Genomic DNA, 12,136 nt, shown 5'->3' with positions numbered 1-12,136 from the left:
TTATTAATTTTAAAATGACTTCCGTGGAGTTTCAGGACTTTTGGAGTTGGGCAGAATAGGTCTCTAATATTTGCTCCTTTTCCAGCTCAGAATCCAGCTTTCGGCATTCTCCCTCTTCATGTAAACCTTGGAAAATAAGAGAGAATAGGCATAAGTATTGTGACATAACGTGTAATATATAGCAACCCGTAATGCAATAAATATTGATATAAAAGCATGATGCAAAATGGACGTATCACACCTCATCGATCCAACTCAATGGTATTCCTGGTAAATCTTTCAAGTGTAGAAGAGGAATCAGAAAAGCGAATCCTCTCTCTCCCTTATTGTTTGTACTTGCATCTGACTTCCTTCAAACAATCATAAATGATACTGTGCACATGAATCTCCTTTAACCACCCATCAGATTTTAGTCCTGCCCTGATTTCTTCATCCTACAATATGTTGATGACACATTAATTGTTATGCTTGCCTGCCCTGAGCAATTGAGACAGTTGCAGATACTGGTTAATACATTCTCCAAAGCTTCAGGCCTAAAGGTTAATTACCAAAAATCCAATATGATTCCCATCAATGTAGCCAAGGAGAATTTGCAGCAATTATTCAACATTCTTGGTTGTGCCATTGGAACTTTCCCCTTCACTTATCTAGGCACCCCCTCAGTTTTAACAAGCCAAGGATGGAACATCTCTTATATATCATTGAAAGGATCCAGAGAAGGCTTGCTAGTTGCTCTCATTTCCTAAGTTATGATGGCAGATTGCTCTTGCTCAATGTTGTTTTCTCCTCACTGCCCACATTTATAATGAGTTGTTTGCTTCTCTATAAAGGCATCATTGAGCAAATTGACACGTACAGAAGGCGCGGCTTCTAGAGAGGCAATGATTTGGAAAAGAAAAAAACCACTTGCGGCTTGGGATTTGATTTGCAGACCGAAAGACAAAGGTGGTTTAGGCATTTTGAACCTATCCACACTGAACACCTTCTTACAAATGAAGATGGTTCACAAATTCGTCAACCACATGGATATCCCTTGGGTTAATTTAATTTGGGAAATATAATATCCACGAGGGCTGACACCTATCAACCTACAAACCTGCTCCTTTTGGTGGAGGGATTGCCTGAAACTTTTACCAACGTGCCATGCCATGGCGGCCAACTCCCCTCAGAATGGCCAAACCATTGCCTTCTGGTCTGACCATTGGCATGGCACCCCCGATGCCTAGCTATGGCCCCATTTGCACTCTTTCTCTAAAGATCAATCTATCACTTTACATGCCTTACATTCTTTAGATGATCTAGCTACTGACTTTCACTTTCCTCTATCTGAAGAAGCATATCTGCAGTTCCAGGGACATAACTCATGGCATCTTCCTGCAGGCGCACGCAACTACAAGGTCTCAAAGGGATATAGGTTAATGATTGTCCATCCTCTAGTCTTGCCAGTAATCAAATGGCTTTGGAAATCCTATTGTCAGCTCAAACATGATTTTTTTTCCTGGCTGATGGTTAACAACAGACAGAACACAAGAGCACTGGCAAGATTTCATGTTCGAGCTGACAATAGGATTTCCAAAGCCATTTTATTACTGGCAAGACTAGAGGATGGACAATCATTAACCTATATGCCTTTGAGACCTTGTAGTTGTGTGCGCCTGCACGAAGATGAAAACAAAAAAGCTTTTTCATCCAGGACTACACATGTGTCATGTGTAACAAACAAGCACTGGAGACAAGAGATCACTTGTACTTCCTTTGCCCATTTTGCAAAACACTGTTGGCGGTATGTTTGCCCTTCATGGAATCCTACTGGGACAGGTTCCAGGATGAAATCTCCCAACTCAAACAGTTGCTGCACTTGGCTCTTGCCATGGAGACAATCATTCTAATTTCTTGGGAAACTTGGACCACAAGGAACAACTTTATCTTCAAGCACGTTCCTCCCAACCATTATGTTTGCAGGCGCAGGTTCAAGGAGGAACTCAAATGGCTTACTTACAGAGTTAAGAGAAATGAGCTCTCTGGACTCATAGATTGGGTCCAGGCCTTCAGATAGGTCTTTCAACAGACTTGTTGTAATGGTTGCATAAAAGTGTTTTGGGAAGCGTAGAACCCTTTGTCTCGGGCCGCATGTATATATTGGGCAAAGCCTTGGCATACACGTTTACAGGAGATCGATCAGATCAGATCGACCAGATCGTTACAGGGAGATCGAGAAGCAGAAGAAAGGATAGAACAGAATTACAGAATTTAAGCAGACTCTATCCCTATACATCTTCTACTACACGTATATTCCAACACTCCCCCTCAATCTAAACCTCAAGGTGCTTTGCCAAGGTTAAGATTGTACTTAAAATCATTCAACCATCTTTTAGTAAGAGGTTTTGTAAAACCATCTCTGAGTTGATCTCCTGTGGGAATAAACCGAATCTCCAGAAGTTTTCGAGCTACTCTTTCTCTGACAAAATGGAAATCAACTTCAATTTGTTTTGTTTGTGCATGAAAAACAGGATTTGCTGAGAGATACGTTGCACCAATATTATCACATCATAATCTCGCAGCCTATGGAGTTATAACTCCAAGCTCATAAAGTAATGTTTGTATCCACATCACTTCAGCTGTAGCATTAGCCAGAGCCTTATATTCAGCCTCTGTGCTGGACCTAGATATTGTGGCCTATTTTCTTGCACTCCATGACACAAGATTACTTTCCAGAAATACAGCAAAACCACCTGTAGATCTTCTATCATCAGCACACCCTGCCCAGTCAGCATCAGAGTATGCAGTAACAAGCATAGAAGAAGACTTGGTAATGTTGAGACCAAGACCCTCTAAGAACTTGAGATACCTTAAAATTCTTTTGACTGTAGTCCAGTGAGTAGTTCGAGGTGCATGTAAATATTGACATACCTTGTTCACTGAATAAGATATATCAGGACGGGTGAGAGTTAAATACTGCAAGGCACCTACAACACTCCTATAGTTTGTTGCATCCTCTGGTCCAAGAACTTCTCCATCTTCCACTGAAAGCTTCTCAGAGGTAGAAATTGGTGTGTTAACTGGCTTGCAATTCTCCAACCCTACTCTCCTGAGAATATCAGTTGTATATTTTTCTTGTGAGAGAAGGATGCCATCTTTAACTTGCTTTACCTCTATACCAAGGAAATAGTGAAGATCACCCAAGTCCTTAAGAGCAAATTCCAGCTTCAGATCTTTAAGCAAGCAAGTAGTGGCATCTGAACTTGAACTAGCAACAATTATATCATCAACATAAACCAGCACAAAGATAGTGACATTGCCTTTGCTAAAGAAGAACAATGAGGTATCTGCCTTGGATGGTATGAACCCAAGACGTTGCAACTACATACTTAGTCTGGAGTACCAGGCTCTTGGGGCCTGCTTCAAACCATACAAAGCTTTATCCAACTTACAGACATGTTGTGGTGTGCTATGATTCTCATAACCTGGTGGTTGCCACATGAACACTTCTTCCTCAAGAACACCATGAAGAAACGCATTCTGAACATCTAGCTGTCTTAGACTCCATCCTCTGGAAACAGCAATAGACAAGACAAGGCGAATAGTAGTTGACTTGATAACAGGACTAAAGGTATCTTCATAATCAATTCCAAACCTCTGTTTAAATCCTTTGGCAACTAGTCTAGCCTTATACCTGTCTATGCTTCCATCAGACTTTCTTTTGATCTTATACACCCATTTGCAATCAATAACATTATTTCCATACTTTGGTGGAACCAAGTGCCAAGTCTTATTTTTCATAAGTGCATTATATTCACTATCCATAGCTTCCTTCCAATTCTTATTAGCAAGAGCATCATCCAAATTTAGTGGTTCACCGGTGGTGGTAAGGAATGCATGTTTGATTTTGTCATACCTTATTGTACCATCGTTGTACTGTTTTTCCTTGACAATACCTGACCGAGACCGTGTTTGCCGAGGAGAAGATGTAGGCAGCACATGAGAAGTTGCTGCCACAGAAGATCCAGCCGTCACGTGATCCGAGGCGGATCCATGCAGCAGACTGGCCGGCTCAGGCTCCTGATCCGAGGAGGATCTGCGTAGCGCATGCAGCGAATCCGCGCGCATTGAGTCTGCCGCCGCGGGCCCACGCCTAGAACCAGTCGATGTGGGGTCCGACCCGCACTCATGGTCGGTCGCTGTGGGAACCCATGCAGGCGCCACGTCATTCGATTCGCTCCCCCCTGCACATGGGCTGTCAGCGTGTGGGGACCCGGCAGGTGACGGCGCGACGGGATTGGCGCGAAGCGACGCCGCGGGACCGGTGGGCGCCACCCGGTCAGCGTGGTCGGCCACCAGCCCAGATGAGGCCAGGCGCACGGGAGAATCCTCCTGGGATCGCGCGCCGCCAGGTGCGACAGGCTGGGCGGGCGATCAGCCTCGGATCGCCCTCTGTCAGCCAGATCTGCCGCGGCTTCCGTGCCCATCCTGTCTTTTTCTTCACACATAAAATGACAGGGTGAATTTGCACAAATAGCATCAACAGAATCTGAATTTTCATGGGATTTTTGCATATGATCACGTTCGTTTAATTCCCCCCCACTATCAGGTAATGTTGTGGGATCAGAGAGAAGGGCAATCTCTGCACGAAGCAAGGCGCCCGCATTTGGATGCAATTTGGAAAACGGAAAGAGTGTCTCATCAAAAATAACATCACGAGAAATATAGATGCGTCCGGTAGAGATCTCAAGGCACTTAAAACCTTTATGAAGATTACTATAGCCAAGAAAAACACACTGTGTGGATCTAAACTCAAGTTTATGACGATTGTAGGGACGCAAATTTGGGTAACAAGCACATCCAAATATCTTGAGATAGTTGTAATCAGGTTTTTGATAATAGAGACGCTCTAAAGGAGTAGTGTTTCCAATAACTTTGCTAGGGAGCCTATTGATAAGATAGGTGGCAGTGATGAAAGCCTCATCCCAGTACTTGAGGGGCATAGAAGCATGAGCTAACAGAGAAAGACCAACTTCGACAATGTGGCGATGTTTACGCTCAGCAGAGCCATTCTGTTGATGAGCATGAGGGCAATACACATGATGGGCAATCCCAATGCTACGGAAAAAATAGTGGAGTTTCTCATACTCCCCTCCCCAGTCACTTTGGACAGCGAGGATTTTTCTATCAAATTGGCGCTCAACAAGTTTCTGAAATTCTTGGAAAATAGAGAAAACCTCAGATTTGTATCGAAGCAAATAAATCCAAGTGAACTTGCTATAATCATCGATGAAACTAACATAATATTTTTTCGACCAAAGGAATCTCGGGCATGGACCCATACATCACTGAAAATCAGTTCTAACGGAGCATGAGACACACTAGTTGACTTGGGATAAGGAAGCTGATGGCTTTTGGCACATTGACAAGCTTCACAGACAGACTCACAAACTGGACTAGGAGAGAAAGAAAGTTTGTCTTTATTGACTATTTGTTTGACAATGATCGAAGATGGATGCCCTAATCATTGATGCCACCGTGCCAAGGGGGGCTTGATGACGGAGTAGACGTGACGACGCTTGCGACCTAGTGCTCCGGATGGAATGGGGTAGAGCCCGCCAACGCATCTACCGTGATGAAGTAGTTCCCTCGTTGCCCGATCCTTGATGAAAAAATAACGAGGGTGAGTTTCAAAGAAAACATTATTGTCGGTGGCTAGTCAAGACATGGATGCAAGGTTTTTGTCAGCTTGAGGGACATGAAGCACATCTCTAAGAACAAGATTGCGTTTAAGTGTAGAGGAATTAATAGAACTTTGACCGATATGACAAATATCCATACCTCCACCGCTAGCGGTGTGAATCTGATCGGCGCCATTGTAGCGCTCACGGAGAGCAAGTTGCTCGAGCTCGTTTGTCACATGATCCGTAGCACCGGAGTCGACGTACCGGACGCCGTCTCCACCCTGCTCACGCATGGCAGCAGCAACATGGCGATCCGAGGGCACAAAGTCCTCGTCGTAGCGATGCCAGCAGTCAACCACCTCGTGGCCAGACTTTTTGCAGAGCTGGCACCGAGGGCGCGGGCGGGAAGAAGGACGGCGGCCGTTGTTGTTGCTGAAGTTGCCGCTGTTGTTGTAGCCGCCCCCGCCATGGAAGCCAGAGCCCCCACCAGAGCGTGCGCCATCGCCAGGAGAGGCGCCGCGTCCGCGCCCACCGCCGCGCTACCCCGGGTGACCGCGCCCACGGCCGCGGCCACGAGAGGCGGAGTTGACGGAGGACTGCCGAAGGTCGCCGCCATGGAGGAGGTTGAGGCGGGCATCAAAACTGAGCAGCTGGTTGTACAGTTCTTGGACGGTGATGGGTTCCACCCTGGCGGCAAGTGCAGAAACCACCGGGTTGTACTCCATGTCCAAGCCGGCAAGGATTTTGGAGACAATCTCCGGATCAGAGAGGGCCGCAGCCGTGCTTGCGACCTCATCAGTAAGACTTTTTATCTTACCAAGATAATCAGCCATGGACATGTTACCTTTCTTGAGGTTGGTGAGGTCGATGCGAGTGTTTATCGCTTGGGCTTGACTTTGTGCAGCAAACATGGCGTGAATGGTGCGCCACACCTCGGCCGGCGTCTGGAGCGTGGCGACCTGAGCAAGAATCTCACGGGAAAGTGAACCCATTAAGTATCCTTGGAGTTGTTGCTGCTGTGCATACCAGAGGGATCTCGCAAAGTTGACGACTTGTTCTTCTTTGCCTTCCTTGGTGATGGTGAGGGTGGCCGGTGGTGGCGGGCTCGTCGCGTCGAGGTGGTACTCCATCTGGGTGCCTCTGATCTGCGGGAGCACAATGGCCTTCTAGAGCAAGAAGTTGCCCCGCGTAAGCTTCTCCTGTGGTGGCGATCCGAGGGAGGTGGTGTTGTGGGTGGAGGTGGAAGATGATGCAAAGGTGGAGGATGGGGTGTTGGCGAGCGCACCCATGGTGCTTGGAGTCATGGCTGCGGTGGTGGTGGACATAGTCTCGGTCGCGAAGGTAGCTAGATGCAATCTCTCTCGATTGGATGAGGAAGAGGCTCTGTTACCATATAAAAGTGTTTTGGGAAGCGTAGAACCTTTTGTCTCGGGCCGCATGTATATATTGGGCAAAGCCTTGGCATACAAGTTTACAGGAGATCGATCAGATCAGATCGACCAGATAGTTACAGGGAGATCGAGAAGCACAAGAAAGGATAGAACAGAATTACAGAATTTAAACAGACTCTATCCCTATACAACTTCTACTACACGTACATTCCAACAGGTTGTATTTGCTTTTCTTGCCTCATTTTCCTTTTGATTTCTGCATGTATAGTTTTTTTTCTTCTTTGAACATTTTCATGTACCATTTATTTGAAAATCAGTAAAAATATGCAGAGTCCTACTGTTTCCAAAAAAAAAAGTACGCCTATGAATGCCCAAGACAGAACAGAACGCGTGGAACATTTGGTTTGGATCCATATGTAGTATGGCGTCAGTCACCTGCACGCGGCACGCTCCACCGTGCTGGCGGCCATGCAGGCCACACCACAGCTAGCAGCCTAGCGGTGCATGCCGTTACCTTTGCCATCACAAGATTGTCCTTATTTCGAGACATCCACAAATACAAACGAACCCAAAACTAAATTGAATGGTCTTTTCTGAAAAAGAAAAATGATCTGTGCTGTGCTGTCGAACAAAATGGTTGTAGCCCTAAAGAAAACAAAATGGTTGCGGTCCAGCGCCCTGTCACGTACGCAATGTGCGCCGGCCGCGGCCCCCGGACCAGCTCTCGATTAGCATGCATGCAGCAGCTCGTCGGCGACCGATCGGCGGCTCATTCAACGGCGATGCGCGCACGCACCCAACCAGCTACGGACCTGCCACCGGCAGCCGCAGGGCGCGAGAGTGCAGCCTCCGGAGGGTGTCGCCGAACCGGTCCAGGTCGAGGCTCACGTTCTGGCCGCCCAGGTACACGCGCGCGATGAGGTCCCACCCGCCCTCCCGCTTCGCCGCCTCCGGGTCGCGCAGCACCACGTCGTCCGCCGCGTACTTGCGGGCCAGCGAGCTCTCGTTCGCCGCCGCGTCGTACTGCTCGTAGTGCATCCCCATCATGGTCGTCGCCTTCTCGTAGCAGCCGCGCGCCACGGCCGGCACGCCCAGCGGCGCCACCTGCAGCAGCGCCGCGCGGCCCGGCCGGAGGAAGAGCAGCTTGGTCAGGTCCGCGCCGTGCACGCCCGCCAACACGTCGCACGCGCTCACCGCCGCGTACTCCGACGACAGCGGCGCCCCGTTCGCTGTCTCCAGGATGGACACGTCGAACCCCACCGACTGCGCCAGGCGCGCCACCGCCGCCTCGTTCTCGATCACCCGCGTGCCCTTGCGCGAGTACAGCCCCAGCCTCGGCCGCCGCCTCGGTTGCTGCTGCTGCTGGGGCGCCGGCGCCGTGGTGTGCACTAGTTCTTCCGACGCGCCGTCGTCCCTGTATACGCTGGCGAGGAAGTCGTGGAAGTCGACGAGGGTCCGGTTGTCCCGGGTCCGAGCCGGGTCGACCGCGAGGATGCCGTGGAAGCGGGTCCCCACGATGGCCCCCGGGAAGCAGTGCGTGCGCTTGTCGTGCAGGAGGTCGATAACGTGGTGGCGCGAGAGCCCCGACAAGAGCTCCGGGAACGTGCCGGCCCACCACGGGTTGTACACGAGCACGGCGAGGACCACGCGGCGGCGGAGGTGCTGCACCGTCAGCCACACCGGCAGGAAGCCGTCGTTGAACGCGTGGAACAGGTTCCCCGTGTACCCGCCCGCCGTCATCACCAGCGCCGGCGCGTCGTGCCGCACGTCGCACCGGTGCGCGTCCGCCTCGTCCGGCCGGGCCGCGCGGAGCCGCACCTCCTGGAGGTTGGCCATCACGCCCTTCTCCCACTTGCGCGTGTAGGGCTTCACCACCTCCTCCTTCTCCGCCACGGTAGCGTTTGCGTTCGCGTTGGCGGTGCCGTTGGGCGGCGGGAAGAGCAGGAACGAGAGGGACGCGGCGTCCGTGCGCACGTCGCCGGCCATGAAGCACACGTCGGTGTTGTAGTCCGAGCGGTCGCAGCAGATGCCATGGGCGCCCATCGACGCACACGGGGAGTTCACCTGGTTGTCGAGGACCAGCGCGTCGCCTTCATTGCCGCGGCCACCGTGCACGCTCCGTACTTGTCCTTCCGCCATTCTACCCGATGCCGGCTGCCGCGGCCCCAAGAAGTCGACGGTCACGGCGGGCGACAGGAAGCGCGGGGCGTAGACGAGCGCGCACATGACGACGGTGAGGACGAAGAAGAAGTGGACGAAGCCCGGCCACTTACCAGCCACCTTCTTGCCGCCGCCGCCGCTGCCGTCGTCAACGTCCATGGCGCCGGCACCGAGGCTCTTGGTCGTGTCGCGGAGCTTCGAGGCCATGCCGGCGTTCGGTTGGAGAAATGGAAGCGGGATGGCTGCAGCTCTGCGTTGGCGCGGGCGCGGTCACCTTTGTCGCGTGCCCGTGTGTTTTGGTCAGGTCGGCTTATGTAGGCCGGCGAGACACCGGCGTCAGTTCACAGAAGAGGAAGTCTCCGGCCTTGATTTGACCTATCCATCTCATCTTCAGAGACTGATTTCTTCTGCGTCCACTCACCCACCTACTCACTCTCCAAATATATTGTCCCAAATATACACGTATTTCAGAGAAACACAAGTATTAATTGTCCCAAATGTCCCCTAAATAAAATTGCCCCAAATCATAGTATTCTTTTTATATAGAGCTATTAAGCTTGTGTAGCTAAAGGATATGTGTACTCGTATAGAGAAGATTGGAAGCTTGCTAACTTTGGAGTGGATGGTCAAATCTTCTTCCTGTGTGTGCTGTCCATGCAGATGTAGCTTCATCAGTTTCTGAATTCGTATTGATTTCCAGATTCGGGTAGTAAGTGAGTGCCAAACTAAGCTGTCAAATTGGGGAGTTTTATTATGGCAGCACAGGCTAAAGCTGGCAGCATTTGACAACCAGCTACTTTTTACGCGTCCTTCCTCAAATGGTATGTCATTGGAAATTAATTTGGGAGAAAATGGTGCAATGGGCAGCATTTATTTGATGCTTCGAGTTGGAGAATATCTCTCTCACACACACACAGACACAATTTCTGGGGGTGCTTTAGCCGGAGGGGAAGGGCGCCTACTCAGTTTTCGTGGAGCCATGGTGAGGGTCGACGATGATCTTTACCGGATGTGCATGCCGGCGACACGCCGGCTGTGGCCTTCATGGGATCCAAGCGATGGCGGCTTGCTGTGTTCTACTTTTCATCAATGTTGCCAGCGGTGGCGGGGAGCGGGCGCGCCAGCCACCGACTCGTCGATCTCTGCGTCTTTCTCCACCGATCAGGCGTGGTTCCGCTAACGTTGGAGGCGGATGGCCTCGTCCATGGCATCCATGATGTCGGTTCCGTCGTGCTCCCATGCGTGCCTGCCTGGAGCAACTCACCTCCGCGAGCTAGCTTGAAGCGGCGAGTTGCTGAACCACGTGATGGCTTCGGGCGGCAGCTTGCTCAATCGGGCTAGGTGAGGGAGGTGGAGCAGCGAGTTGTCTGGCTCGTATCCGGCGGGCTCGGTGGGCCACACAACCGGCTTTTATCCCAGAGAACTGCTCTTCTTGCTTGTCGAATGTCATCGAAAGGCTGGAGAAAATGGTAAAAGAAGGAGATGGGAAGCGACAGGGTGGTGCAATTCTTGCCTGGCGTCTGGCCTCCTTCAAATAGCCGGCTGATGGGAGGAGCTTGCCCGACGCTGGGGTTAATGTTGACCCGCTCTTGAATAGGCATGTGGCTGTAGTAGGTTCCTTGGCACACGCACAAGTTTAATGGAGATGTTTGAGTGCGGCGAGGAGACGTGTTCAGCCGGACATGCAGCGAGTGACACCATCGGGCCGGTTGTGCGCCGCCTCAATGACGGAGCCAGTGAGAGAGTGCAGCCGCTCTGGGTCGGCTTCAATGTGAAGCGGCCGCTCTATATCGACATGAATGTGGGCGCCAAGCGGGAATGCGCGCGCGAGGGAGGAGGATTTTGGGTGGGTCAGAGTGGTCAGAAGCAGCCGTGGCTGTTGTCCGGACGCCCGCAAAGCCTCCCACGTTTGTCTCTGGTTTGCAGGAGACTGGAGAATCCTTATACTCAACATCCCCCCGCAGTCACAACGGTAGCGACGCAGACGGTGAGACTGGAGAAGAATCCGAAGGCAAGCCGACGGACACCCCCCACAGTCGCAACGGTTGACGCATCGCGGAAGTCGTGACTGGAGTGAAAACCGACGAGGTTGCTCAAGCAAGCGGGAGCCCTTTGTGCCATTTGTCGATGTAGCCGAGAGCGTGGGTGGTGGAGCCGTAGTCGAGGTAGCCATGCGAAGAACGCCGTGGTCGGTGTCGAGTCGGGGTTCGCCGGTGTCGAGGTAGTCGCCATGGAGCCGCGAAAGAAGAGCAGCGGCATCGGCGGCCTAAGGAGGCGGCGGTGGCGGCTAGAGAAGGACCGCGGCGGCGGTGCTCGAAGTAGGCGATAATGAACCCGACAGCATGACGAAGACCAGTGCGGACGGTGACGTTCCCGCGCCAAGGGAGGCGACGCGGCACATATCACGTGAAAGTCAACGTGTGTGGACGGCGGTGGACCGCGGGCCGCAGCGTTACGGCCCGAAGAGGCGACGCAACGGCGGCGGGCAGGTCGGGGCGACGGCGGGGAAGACCTCAGGGCGGTTGCAGGGATCGCGTGCCACGCTCGCTACGGCCCGACGGGGCGACGCAGCGGCAGCGCGAGGGTCGGTGCAGCCTCGGGGACGGCCTGGAGCGGACGGCCTCGATGCGGCAGTTGACCGCGGGCCGTGGCACTACGGCCCGAAGAGGCGACGCAGCGGCAGCGCACGATATGGTGCAACCACGGAAACAGCCTCAGGGCGGCGGCGGGGACCACGTGCCGTGGCGCTACGGCCCGAAGAGACGACGCAGCAGCGGCGTGGATCGGTGCTGTCGCGGGAAGAACCGTCCATATAGACGACGCAGTGTAAGACAATAAGTTTTGGGAACCAGCACAACCCTCTAGGGGTGGCTTATCTCATTATATATAATGGTTCTGTTACAATACGTACATAGGTACAGA

The 12,136-nt window shown here is 51.9% G+C and overlaps 1 protein-coding gene and 1 pseudogene across 1 annotated transcript; both read right to left on the bottom strand.

Annotated features, from left to right (window-relative positions):
- Positions 1-6,297: 6,297 nt before the first annotated feature.
- On the bottom strand, positions 6,298-6,436 carry LOC119282977 (annotated as a pseudogene).
- A 1,173-nt stretch (positions 6,437-7,609) lies between these two features.
- LOC119282499 (beta-1,2-xylosyltransferase XYXT1-like) lies at positions 7,610-9,478 on the bottom strand. Its single transcript, XM_037562714.1, has one exon. The coding sequence runs from the start codon at positions 9,419-9,421 to the stop codon at positions 7,859-7,861; it is 1,563 nt and encodes a 520-aa protein (XP_037418611.1). The 5' UTR covers positions 9,422-9,478; the 3' UTR covers positions 7,610-7,858.
- Between the last annotated feature and the right edge of the window lie 2,658 nt (positions 9,479-12,136).

The sequence above is a fragment of the Triticum dicoccoides genome, chromosome 3B (genome assembly GCF_002162155.2).
Source record: "Triticum dicoccoides isolate Atlit2015 ecotype Zavitan chromosome 3B, WEW_v2.0, whole genome shotgun sequence".
In the NCBI taxonomy this organism is placed as follows: domain Eukaryota; kingdom Viridiplantae; phylum Streptophyta; class Magnoliopsida; order Poales; family Poaceae; genus Triticum; species Triticum dicoccoides.
This window is presented reverse-complemented; position numbering and strand designations above follow the sequence as displayed.

What these genes read in the sequence shown, in the direction of transcription:
- LOC119282499 (XM_037562714.1), bottom strand. Translation starts at nt 9,421, where the DNA reads ATGGCCTCGAAGCTCCGCGACACGACCAAGAGCCTCGGTGCCGGCGCC.